At 41.6% G+C, this 13456-nt stretch overlaps 2 protein-coding genes across 2 annotated transcripts in view; both read left to right on the top strand.

The window, feature by feature from the left end:
* The window catches only part of LOC142347905 (uncharacterized), a 522468-nt gene that overhangs the window by 292821 nt on the left and 216191 nt on the right, over nt 1-13456 (top strand). The gene's annotated exons all lie outside the window — the stretch shown is intronic.
* Nucleotides 1-13456, top strand: part of LOC142347907 (uncharacterized) — a gene marked incomplete at its 3' end in the record, with an annotated part of 78699 nt that overhangs the window by 41195 nt on the left and 24048 nt on the right. The window contains exons 4-5 of the mRNA XM_075399069.1: nt 9126-9534; nt 11633-12131. Of these exons, the coding sequence (XP_075255184.1) occupies nt 9126-9534; nt 11633-12131 (908 nt within the window). The remainder of the gene's footprint in view (nt 1-9125; nt 9535-11632; nt 12132-13456) is intronic.

Raw genomic sequence — 13456 nt, 5'->3', positions numbered from 1 at the left:
TAGCGCTTTACTAAACGTTTCGCTCTCCCCATTTTGAGTTATTCACTACCGTCCGTTTTCCGCAGGTTATCTGGTTTCATTTTCCATTTCCGTCCTCTTTGTTTCCGTGTCTTCTTGTTTCTTTCTATTCCCCGTTTATTTGTTGTATGATGTAGTATGTTGAGTTTTGCTGTAGTAGAATTTCTTTCTGCTAGTATGCTGGTTTGTTGTTTAGTCTCGTTCCTTGCTAGGGTGTGACTTAAGTTCATTCTAGAGTTACGGCTGGTTTGTTTCGTGACTTTCACCACACTTGTTTGCTAGCAATTTGTTGTAGCTTTATTAATTTTTGTAGTATGCACTTTTGTTGTCTGGGTATGGTGGTTTGCTAGGGTGTGACTTAAGTTTGTTCTGGAGTTACGGCTAGTAAATTTCCTGACCCTTTCGACTTTTGGTTATACTACATCGTTGCCGTAAATTGTTTCATGTTTTGATGCCGTTGATAAAACCCCATAATGTTTGTGCTAGTTTACCTGGCAGTAGCTCCTCTCCTTCTTTCTAGGGTGTGACTTAAGTTTATTCTGGAGTTACGGCTAGCTTGTTTGGTTGAGTTTGTTGCTGTGGTCTGCTAGCATCGATCTTTCGCCTCCTCGCTTGTGGTTTCCGCCCCGCCCGTGCCGTTTTCCCGTTTCGTCGCGCGCCATCCGCCCGAGGTCTCCGCCCCGCCCGTGCCGTTTTCCCTTTTCGTCGCGCGCCATCCGCCCGACGTTTCCGCCCCACCTGTACCGTTTTCCCGTTTCGTCGCGCGCCATCCGCCCGACGTTTCCGCCCCGCCCGTGCCGTTTTCCCGTTTCGTCGCGCGCCATTCGCCCGACGCTCCCGTTTGTCCGTCCGGTTTCCCGTTGCGTCGTGCGCTAATCGTTCGGCGTCTCTTCCCGTCCGTCCCGTCTCCCGTTCTCCCCCCTTTTCGCGCTTCCTGCGCACCGTTCTCCTTTTCTTTCGCCGGGTACTATTGTACTCGACGAACTTCTTCGCTCTTTGGCGGTTTACTAGGCAAACCGTCACACTATGGTTCGGTATAACCCATTTGTGTTGTTGCATATGTGTGTGTGTGTGTACTTTATACTAGTACCAAATTAAACTTGTGGTTCCTGTTTTTCTTAGGATCATGACAACATTGCAGGACAAATTCAACAAACTTTATAGCGCAAGAGCAAAATTAGAGGCTGAACTTAATAACATCTATGGGGAAATTAACAATGCTGTTGATAAGCAAGACAGGAAAATTAAGATCGAACGTCTGATTGTGAAGTGCAAAGATGCTTTTACTAGAGTAGTTGATAAGAATGAAGAGCTCTTTGATCTGGCACAAAAGACTGAAGATCCAGACGCTGCCTGTAAGAATCTTGAGAAATGGTTAGAGACTGTAACAAAGAAAACTGATGAGTTCATTGCTGCTGCTCGAGGGTATATCAATTCGGTCCAAGACAAAGAGACAGCAGAGATGTATACCTCTCACCACTCAAGATCAGGTTCGCATATGACTTCCTCAAAAAGATCAAGTCAGCGTCAACGAGAATTAGAATTATCAAGACTAAAAAGGGAGGAACTTGAGAAACAACATGAGGCAAAGCTTCGCATTGCTAGACAACGTCTTGAAATTGAAAAACAAACGAAATTGCGGGAATTAGAAATTGAACAGCTTGAGGAAGATCATCGCAAGGAAGTAGCTGCTGCAGCCCTTGAGGAAATTGAGTTGATGACAAAATCATCAGCGGACGGGTCTGGTACAGGCAAAATGAGTGGGCTCTTTACGGAAAGAAGTTCAGTCAAGAGCAAGAAACTTGTTCAAGATTGGGTTAATTCGTCACCAGCCGGGAACATGGCAGATGTTGCAAACGAACCGAGTTTGCACTTTTCTGGTTCCATCGCCCAATCCAACCAAGCAATTGTCCAACGACCTTCTTCAGCTCAACTTCCAAACTCACACTTCACTCTCAATACACATGGTCAAGTTGAGGCCAACATCAACCTCCCTGTCCATGAACCAAGTAATAGAACCAATGTAACCAATGATGCACATGTTGCAAACAACATCATTCAAGAGCAGCGACAGCCTCAATATACGCCTCCATCACCGCCAATAAACTTTGGTATGCCAACTCAACTAAACGCCCCAAACACAGCCCGACAACTGTCTCAAGCAACAATGCACTTCGATGGTCTACAGTTAGATCATCAATTCCCTCGCAGGTCGAGCATGCCGGGACAGTTGAATTCAGTCAGCCCTTCGCGTTCACTACCTTTAAACACACCTGTTAATGCTCCCCTAGCACTTAATCCGCAACAAGCACAGATAAATGTACCAGCCCCTCCATCCCCCGTCCTAAACCCCGCACCACCGCATTTTCCGTTAATCCCACCAGCATTCCGCTTTCCTCCTTCGCCGCCACAAGCACTCCCACTACAAGCCACTAACCCCGTGGCGAATAAAGTCAATCTGTTACCCCATTCTCCTCCTGCACCATTCCTTTCCTCCGCAAACAATTTCGTGCCTCAATTAATTCATCCACCACCTCCACAAAAGAGTTTTCAGCCCCAAAACTTTGTACCCATAACCCACGCACCTCCTGTTCCTCCAGATCCAAATGTCTGGCGTTTTCCGGCAGCAGTCCCACCTAATGCAGTACCACTTGTACGTACATCTGCAAATTTATACACCGTACAACCAGCCCCGTTAATCAACCCTCATATATATACATCGCACCGCTCCCCTTATGTACAAGTAGCAACAGGCGCTCAAAATTACGTAACATCAGACTTCATGCAAGCGAATCCATTTAGTTCCTCCGCAGGTACCGCCCCCACCTTTGTCACTCCGATCATTCCGCAAACGTATGGAGCTACCGTTCCGAACCCGTTGTGTTGGGGTGGCCCGCCGCATCCCACACCTTCGGCTCCTTCTTTGGACTCTGCGGTTTTGATAAAGCAGTTGGCGGACGCAATTACTTGTAAGAAGAACGATCCACTGCCCGAGTGGAAGTTGTCACAGTACAATGGTGATCCCCTGCAGTGGCACGAATGGTTCGGACAATTTAAAAGCGCCATTGACGCACAGTCCTTGACTGATGACGTCAAGTTAACATACTTAAAAACTCTGGTAACTGGAAAAGCTAAAACCGCCATCGCTGAGTTCGCATACTGTGGTGTAATGTATAAGGATGCACTTAAGACACTCGAACGTAAATTTGGCCAACCATAGGCAGTAGTCAGTGCACACTTAGAAAAACTCAGCTCTTTTCCACCACTAAAGATGCACAATAGTGATAACATCATAAACTTTTCTGCAACAATTTCAAGTCTTGTTGGGGTCTTTAAATCACTTTCATATGACGCAGACCTTAAGAGCGCCTCACTTCTCAACACGGCTGTGCAAAAATTGCCGCCCAATCTGAAAGAATCCTGGTCACTCTTCACAGTGAAGAAACATTGGGTTAAGCCAACACTCCTTGACTTCAACGATTGGTTGAAGGAGAAGGCCGAGGCACATGACTTAATGAAACAAACTTCATCGAAAGCAAGAACTGAGGATAACACCAACTCAGTAGTAAAGACCAAAGTTGCCTCAAGAACTTTTGCTGCTAATACACAAACTAAGGGCACTCAGAGACCAGCCTCAACATCGGCAACGCCTGCAACCCCTCGCTGCATTGTGTGTAAAGGTGTCCACCGCATCTGGGAGTGTAGAGTATTTAAAGAAAAGTCTCCCACTCAGCGAGCAAAGGTAGTGGCTGAAGCAAAACTGTGTTTCTCATGTTTGAGAGAAAAGCATATGTTCAGGCAATGCCCAAACCCCAGGAAATGCAGGAAGGACGGTTGCAACAGCTCCCATAATACTCTTCTCCATGGAGCTGCGAGGGTTTATCCATCAAAATCCCCTTCAAACAACAACAATAACTCTAATGCTGGCGCAAATCAAAATAAACTTCCTAGTGTCCAATCATCGAGTAAGACCACCACTTTGTCATCTGTGAGTAATGTGAAAGGCCTCCTTCAGGTGACTGAATTACAGTTAAAGAGCTCTTCTGTTAGAGATACCAAGGCTTTAGTTTTGTGCGATACCGCTTGCAGTAACTCTTGGGTGTCCAATGATCTTGCAAATAGACTTGGTTTGCACGGTACAGCATTGAAATTAACAGTCAAGGGTATAAATACCGAGGAGGTTGTAGACACTAAGCTAGTTGAACTAATTGTAACACCACGCGACAACCAAGCATTTGAACCATTTAAAGTAAGCCCTTACGTAAAGGAAGATTTAAATTTAGGCGCCGATGTCATCAACATTAAAGCACTTCAGGAAACATACCCGCACCTAGCAGTCCTAGACCCAGTTACATATTGCTATGGAAACATCGAGATGATACTTGGACAGGATGTGTATCATGCCATCCGCCCGTTAGAGTACTTCGCTGCCGACGAGAAGTCCTCGCCCTTCGCTGTTCGCTTGCCCATAGGTTGGGTTCTAAGCGGCCCTCTTCCGTCGTCTTCAGGTTTAGTCTCAACTTGTTTCAAAGCTAATATGGAGCAGGATTTTGAACTCGCTAGTCAGGTAAAATCTTGGTACGACATGGAGTCGTACGGCGCACTTAAGCAAGTAGACCCACGATCCGCCTCGGATGCGCGTGCGCATGAAATTCTTGAAAACACCACCGTGCATAATGGAAAAAGGTACGATGTAGGAATGCTATGGGCTGAAGATAACATCAAATTGCCCAACAATTATTTCTCAGCGCTTGTTCAATTAAAGTCTTTGGAAAAGCGGCTCACAAAAGATCAGACATTAAGGGAAAAGTACTCGAATACCATCAAAGAGGACTTAGACAAAGGCTACGTAGTAAGGGTCAAAGATGCTCATAAGGTGGAAAGTCGCTCGGAACGAGAGTGGTACCTACCACACCATCCGGTTGTTAACCCGAACAAGCCGGGCAAGGTTCGTAGGGTACTAAACGGAGCAGCTAAATTCCATGGCGCATCTCTTAATAAGTCATTACTCACCGGATCTGACTTACTGCAAAACCTAATCAATGTACTCCTACGGTTTAGACAGCATCCATTTGCTGTATCCGCTGACATCGAGGGAATGTTCCTTCAGGTTGGAGTGTTACCATGTGATCAACCATCATTGCGCTTTTTGTGGCGGGAGGACCCCACATCAAATGTTGTGGTACACCAGTATACGCGCCACATCTTTGGGGCAAAGGATTCGCCCACCTGCGCCAACTACGCACTTCAGCGCACGGCACGCGATAATGCTAAGGAGTACCCAGAAGCTGCGAAAGCCGTCCTTGAGAACTTCTACATGGACGACTACTTGGACTCAGTGGAATCCCCCGAGAGGGCCCTCATTAGGTCGAAGGAATTGGTACATCTTCTCCATCTAGTTGGGTTCAAGCTTACTAAGTTTGTCAGCAATGTACCAGATCTGGCTGACCGAATTGATGGGTCTGCTCAATCCACTGAGCCGAAGGTCATTGTTTCATCAAAGGAGGAATCAATGCACGTGCTTGGGCTTAAGTGGGATCACAACAACGATACTCTGGTTGTGAGTAGGGGTACTAACAGCACCATCACGAAAAGTTTAACACAGCGCTTGGTCTTAAGTCTTGTGTCAAAGGTCTACGACCCAATTGGTCTTGTCGCACCGTTTACTGTTGGTGCTCGGTTAGTCTTGAAAGACATTTGGCGTGTCAATGGACAAAGTTGGGATGACGAGTTACTTAAAGACACAGTTGACAGATTCCTTGCCTGGTGTGTTGAACTGCCGCGGTTGGCTGAGATCACTATACCGAGAAGTTACTTTTCAGGACCATTCCAACATCTTGAACTCCACATGTTTGGTGATAGCTCGCAAGACGTATTCAGTGCAGTAGGATTTCTTAGGGCTCAAGTAACTTGCTCCTCCGGGGAGATTATAACAGAGCTGGCGTTTGTCTTGGGCAAGGCCCGTGTTGCACCTATGAAGGTAATGACAGTTCCTAAGTTGGAATTACAAGCCGCTCTCCTCGCTGCCCGTTTAAAAAGGGAAATCTGTCGAGCATTAACGGTTACTGTGGATAAAGTCTTTATGTGGACAGATAGTACCATCGTCTTGCAGTGGATAAACTCAACAAACAAACACCCCATCTTCCTTGCAAATCGTGTTAGTGAAATCCTGGAGAACACCAGCGTTGACCAATGGAACTACGTCGCCACTTGTGATAATCCGGCCGATGCTGGGACGCGTGGCATTTCCGCTGAAGTTTTGCAATCGGGTACCTGGGTGAGGGGTCCTGACTTCTTGAGAACTAAGCAATTCCCTTTTGTGCCAAATACTGACGTCGTCGATAACATCAAACTCGGCGTTGTAACCAAGGAACAAGATGATGACTCCATCTCATCTTTAGCCGCATCCGTAACCAAGCCCCCTAAGGAACAAAGTATGAATCTAATCCCGTTTGATAAGTTCAGTTCTTATCAAAAACTACTTCGTGTCACCGCATATGTGCTCCGTCTTTTACCATCTCATGAAAGTTACCGTACCGTAGACGGCAGCATAGCCGACCCTGTTGAGCTTGACGAAGCCGAGCGTCATCTCCAGTACTTGGTTCAAGGAGAGTCCTTTAATACTGAAAGAAAGGATCTTCTTGACAACAAATCCGTTAAGAAGAGCAGCCGCATTGCTCAGTTTACTCCGTTTATTGGGCCTCATGGTCTCATCCGTTCTTCTGGTCGACTCCGACGGCTAGTGGAAATTGACTTTGACACTAAGCATCCTATCGTGCTGGATGCGCGTCATACTTTTGTTAAACTGTTTCTGCGGCATACTCATTTGAAAAACCATCACCAGGGCATCGATTACTTACGGTCAAAGGTACAGGAACGTTATGCCATCCTTAAACTACGTTCCACACTGCGTTCCATCAAATCAAACTGCGTCTTGTGTAGAAAGTTCCATGCAGCAACCATTCAACCTATCATGGCAGACCTCCCAAAGGAGAGACTCGCATACCAGTCTCCTCCCTTTACCAACACCGGGGTTGATTACTTCGGCCCATTCTACGTCACAGTTCGTCGGACTACCGAGAAGAGGTGGGGATTTCTCTTCACTTGTCTCACTACTCGTGCTGTCCATGTTGAAGTTGTCCCGTCCATGGACACTAGTTCTTGTGTAATGGGAGTGGAGCGGTTCGTCTCCCGTCGGGGTACTCCTGCTATGATTTGGTCGGATAATGGTACGAACTTCATTGGGGCGGAGAAAGAGCTCCGTGAATGTGTGGAAAAATGGAATACGCTTAACATCGCTGCCGATCTTGCACATAAGGGCATTAAGTGGAGGTTCAATCCGCCCAGTGCGCCACACCAAGGTGGCATCTGGGAGAGGTTAGTTCGTAGTTTTAAAAGAGTACTGTACACTATCCTCGGTACGCGTCGCCTCACAGATGAGGTGTTGAACACTACTTTTTGTCTAGTCGAATACGCACTAAACTCACGTCCCTTAACGCCCGTAAGCGCCGACCCGTCTGACCTAGGCGCAATAACACCTAATCTTTTTCTACTCGGTAACCAAGCAACCAGAATTCCGTCTATCGTTGGCGTCGACGAGTTCGATCATCGTAAGCGATACGCCCGTGCACAGTCATACGCCAATGCAATTTGGGCACGTTGGCTCAAGGAGTATGTACCTGCGTTGAACCGTAGATCTAAGTGGCAGAGGCCTGCCGAGCAGCACCTCAAGGTCGGTGACTTAGTTTGGATCGTTGAAGAAAGCAACCATAGGGGTTACTATCCAACCGCTCGGATTGAGGAACTTCGGTACGGCTCCGACAGCGTCGCCCGCTCCGCCGTCTTACGCACGTCATCCGGATCGCTCGTCCGCCCACTCGTTAAGCTTGAACCAATCCTCCCAACATTTTCTCCCGGGCCGGAGGATGTTACTGAGTAAATAAAAGAGCAGCGAGAAAACTAAGCGACGAATTTAAAGCGCTATTTAAACAAAGCGAGAATTTAAAGCGAGAAAGGATTACGTAATTTCTTAACCATTTAAATGCACACGAAATACGTTCTATTTGGCATAGAAAGCTCGGAAAAAGTTCGTTAAACATAATTTTCGTTGAGCCTACTAATATACTGAATCGATTGCGCTCTTTTTAGGCTTAATATTTTTATGTTTCGAAAACGTATCGGTGACCAATCTGAGTCGAAAATCGGCTCAGACAAAATACCTGCTAGCAAATACAGCTAGATTTGCCGGGCTGTTTAGATGTGTTTTGTCGCCTTCTTGATGTTACGATATAGTTGACGATCTCGATCAATTTAGACTGACGAAAGACTGTTTTATTCAGCTATACTCAAGGGGATTTGCTCGGGTCGCGGGTCATAAAAAATCATCCTTTTCATGATAAAACATCTTATTTGTTCCCGTAATAATACCAGGGCTGTACCAGGTGTACGTTTAATAACAACAACTGTCAATTTTGTTCAAACTGTGACAAAATGCTGATTTATGTTTGCAAATAAAGGTACTTCAATGTTTTTCTGCAAAAGAAGATGTTTGACGGAAACCTTACAAATGATCTAAGCTGTTGCCGAGGGCAGAGGACAAATGGTAGCCCAAGGATATTGTGCCAAAAAGAACCATTCTACCAGATTTTCAGCAAGCACAGCCAATACTAACCACAGTGAAGCAAGCTTGATTCTATGACGTCAGATCACTGCACCACCATCAAACATAGTCGAAATTAATTGAAAGCGGAACACTGCACACTTAGAACAAAGAACAAATTTATCAAAAACTTTAGATGTATGTTGGGGCATTCTGTTCTACGTAGAAAGTTGCACAATCCGTCTTGTTTTAGTTCAAAATTAAACAAAAATCTTTCCAATTACATTATTTAGGTAAACTCAGCATTTGTCTTTGTTTGATAGTGTCTTTGAAGAGAAGATGGTGTCCCCGTTTCATGGAGTATTACATAGTATTTTAACTGAATCAAAGATATCACAGTATAGAAAGAGAAAAAAGTAAAATGAATTGAGCGGTGATAAAAAAAAACTGAAAAAAATAGAAATAATTAAATTGAAAATTTCGCATGAAAGTTGCGTTTTTATAATAGGTCAATGTTATTCAATTGCGGTTCTCAAATTGGAAGAAAGTCCTGATGTTAGTGCCGATGAGTGCGATTCTTGGTACGAGGAAGAGAAAAACATTAACTACGAGTATTGTGAGAAAGATCTGGCCAAATGGTATGCATGTCCTCGACAGATGGGGACTAGGTTAGTTGCCGGCCAATTAAGAACCGACTCTTTTTGGGCGGAAAGAGAAGTCAATTTTGGGCTGAATGGGTGGAAGTATGATATCTGCTGTAACCCGTATGATTTCAAGACAAGGAAAGCTTTGGACGCAATAGACTATTGCTCGGCTGTTGTTTGTTCATACAACCAAGGAGCAGATTTTTGTATTCGATCGCCAAGACACAGGTGTCCAGCATTGATTGGAGGGAATCTCAGGATGGCTCTTTTGCAGCAATTTAGCCCCTACCCTCAAAAGAATTAAAATATTGAGCATGTGATATCATTTTGTGACGGAATTTTGCAAGGATTGTCCGCAAATTTGTTGTCACATTTCTCCACAATTTAACCATATTTCTTCTACGCTGTAAGTAGTGACAAAATGCCGTCACTCATTTTCGCAATCGTGGACACTGCTGAATCTATATACGATTGGATCGTTTTCACCGAAATACGTAGAAAAAAGTTTCGTTAAAGTATTTTTAAAATTATAGCTTTTTTAAAAAGTTTGCAAATTTGTTCGTAAACTATCGCAAACTTGACTTTAAGTTTTAAAAACAGTGAAAACATCCCATGTCTTTTGTACACTTGACTTGCTGGAGAAAAACTTCAGGTTTTATTCAAACCATATCCATTTAACAACAATCTTTCTCACTGCTCTGGCATAGTTCTTTATCAATTTGGCAGTAAAAATCATTAACTGAAATTTATCGTCCAGTAGGTAGCTGGCATTAAATATATCTGTCAAGTAAATGTGAAAATATTTTTTGGAAAACAAAATAGCCAGAGAGCCAGAGTGAACTGGTGATGGTTATCTTGTAAGATCTTTTAAGATTCTTAACCTTTGTCCTACAAGAGTTTTGCAAGGCAACCGTTTATCATTTAGAGAAACACTGCGCATAAAGAAATTGGGCGATGATTCACCTACCCATTAAATCAAAAGTAAAAATTATTAACTTTTGTGCTGAGACAGTAAAATTTGTTATATTGAAGAGCAATTTTCTATTAAATTAATGCATAAAAGATATCAGTCAAATTTACCCAATTAGTTCTCAAAATTTCCGAAATTTTAGTGCATTAAAGGTAGGAAATTGCGCCCACAAGAACCAATGAGAATGCAGCTTTAACCGGACGAAAGTGCAGGAATCTTTCAAGAAAGCCGTTCATCCTGTTAGATCTGACAAGATCACAACATTTCGTAAGAATTTTGTCAGAACTAATAAGATAACCACCTTTTATAAGAATCTTGCAAGATCTTACAAGATAACCATTTTCTGTCACCCCGGATATTAAGTGAAAAGACTTGTACCAGCAGCCATAAGCCTTCACCTAATTTAAATTAATAAATTTGAGCTTTCAATGAAAAAATTTTTGGAAGCTTCAGGTTCTATAAACTTTTAAGACACACTTCAAATTGAATTGATGGTTTCACAGAATTAACGCCTTTTTAAAACTCACTCCAATCCAAGTTGTAGATAAGTTTAAAATCACATTAAAAAAATGTAAAATTGAAGAAAATTTTTTCAGCGAGAGAAATAAAGTTACACTACACTGAACAGTTAAACCTTCGTTCTCAGAATAGTTTGGCAGAAATTTTTTAAAGGCAAACAATAAAGAATAGTGTAAGTTCTTTCTTGTTTTGAGATTTACTTTCATTGATAGCAAAATGAATTTTTGATTTCCGTTCTCTAAAATTTAAAAACTTAATTCTCTTCAAAATATTGTTCAGTAGTGACTAGATTCCCAAAAAGAACGATCTGGTTTACTTTTAAAAATTGGTAGGGAAACAACACTCTTTGCTGCATATATATAATGATTTCGCAATTGACAATTTAAAAAAGTAAAACTGAAGTTACAATAGTTTTACACAAATGTTTTATGAATTATTTTACCAAAATCTGTGTTTTAAGACTCTGGACAAATCTCTGGAGCATCAATAAATATCCAAACAATAATTTTTCCTAAAAAATTGCAAGCACCATTAGGTTAATATGGATTTCTTTAGGAGCTGACGACTGTTTAACATCTTAAAGATTCATTTTGACTTGCTAAATTTTTGAAGCCGCATCGTTTGACAAGATAAGCTTTTTGGTGCAATCCTATGACAAACAATTTTTGTATGCAATCTTCTATATACAAAACAAAAAGTGGGGTAAATGATTAAATTCAACCGCTCGTTTTCTTAATGTTTTTTGTACCAAGATATATCTGATTGGCAAATTTTTTCAAAGATAAATGGTAGAAGCCTATATCCATCTGTGTTGGCACCACCCATGATGAAACATCACGGTAGTTTCCCGACATATGGTTGTTAAACAAAAGAGCCTTGAAGTTTCATATTGGTCTCAAACCAATGTTGTTATTTGGATGGAGCTTTACTCGATGATACAAACCATCCTCGAGGTCCTTATATATCTGGTCGAATGCACAGGCAGCTCAACTCAGTCCTTAATTTACCCAATCACTTTTGGAGCGATTTGAACCCCTTTGACCAATGTTGTAGCAAAAACCCTTCTAACAGTCCTCAGTGCTTGGAAAAGTTTAAAAAGAAGAGGAAGACAATTGTTGGTTTCTATTGGACACGTCCTGTAAGATTCGACATTGGAGATCCTCATTTTGAAACAATTGATGGAAAAAGATATCCATTTATGGGACTGGGTGTTTTCACAATGCTGATAACTTCCCAAGAAAAACCGACACATTTTCAAGCTAGCATGAGAAGATTAGGCAATGGAACTGTGTTTTCCGGTATTGCATTGAAATATGATCTGGCTATTTTGGAATGTCACGTGACTGAAGATGGAGATTTCACACTGGCGGTTGATGGTCATGTTAGGAAACCACATTTTTTCTCCCGTACGATAATTGGAGTTTGAGCATTCTTGATGAAAAAATATCCTTTCGAATGTAGTGAAATGAAAACAAAATTTCCACATTAACGTAATGTAATACAATTGTTTAAATTACTAGCTCTTTTCAATTTTGCAGAATAATTAAAAAAATGCGGTAAAAACCGAAATTTGCACTACTAAAAAATTCCTCCCTCAGTATAAACAAAAGGCTGAAAGAGTAATACAATTTGACATACAGAACACGACATACTGTTAAATGCAAACGGTTCTTAATAAATGGACAGCTTAAGCACTCTAATTGAAAATAACGATCCAGGTTGGCAATCTGTGAGGTTCTAATATCAATATTTAGTCATTTAAAAAAATTATGAAAAATTGCAGATCAGGATAGAACGATCTCTAGAATTTGCTTTTGTTTGAAAAATTTACTCAAAACTATAAATCTTGAGCAGCCTCGATTTTTATTTGAGCAAGCAGAAAAAAAGAAATAAAACTGATCTTTATTGAACATAACAGTGATTATTAGTCTCTTATCCAAAAATTTTTTTCATTCAAACGCATAATTGTTGTTCACACTTCGCATCCTCTGGATAAATAATCCCGACCAACCATTTTTATATGTTAAATGGTTTCAATTTTTTTAGTGATCTTGAAATTTCTAATATAAAAGCGGCCTTCCAATTTGGTTTTCCTAAAAAAACGCTGAAAAACATGCAGTCAAGTCATTTTTAAAATTTGAAGTCGCTTGTTCCAGTCATATAACTTTTCTTGGTTTCATACAAAGTTTTACATCTTTTTTATTAATCATAAAAGGTCATAGAAGTTTATTTTCGTGGTTGATGTACAAGGATAATATAGGAGGTCCTGGAAGTCATACAAGAATCATACATAAATTAGAAAATATTACATTCATTTTGGGGAGGAAATTGTAAAAAACCTTACAAAATTGTTCAAGGTCATTTATGACATTTTCACTTGTGCCAAAAATCCCTTATAATGTAGTCAGACGGCATTTAATTTAAATATATTGCATATACAGTCTGCTGTTTGTTTTTCAGGTGCTCTGAATTAATACAATAAACTTGGCTGGCCTATTTAGAACTTGATTTTGATTGTATGTGCAAGATAATTTTTGCATATTTCTTATAAATGAGCATTTATAGATAACTTGGTTTCAGAGTTAGAGTTAGATTTAGAATTAGAGTTAGAGTTTTTGCTACCAAGAATAACCTGGAGTCAAAGTTACGTCACAATTTATTCATTTGGAAGCCAAAGTTGCAATAAAGATTTTTCATTTTTCGTTG

Source organism: Convolutriloba macropyga, chromosome 10 (genome assembly GCF_964194025.1).
Source record: "Convolutriloba macropyga chromosome 10, txConMacr16.3, whole genome shotgun sequence".
NCBI classification, from domain to species: domain Eukaryota; kingdom Metazoa; phylum Xenacoelomorpha; order Acoela; family Convolutidae; genus Convolutriloba; species Convolutriloba macropyga.
Note: the sequence above shows the minus strand (reverse complement) of the source record. Positions and strands in the feature narration are given on the sequence as shown.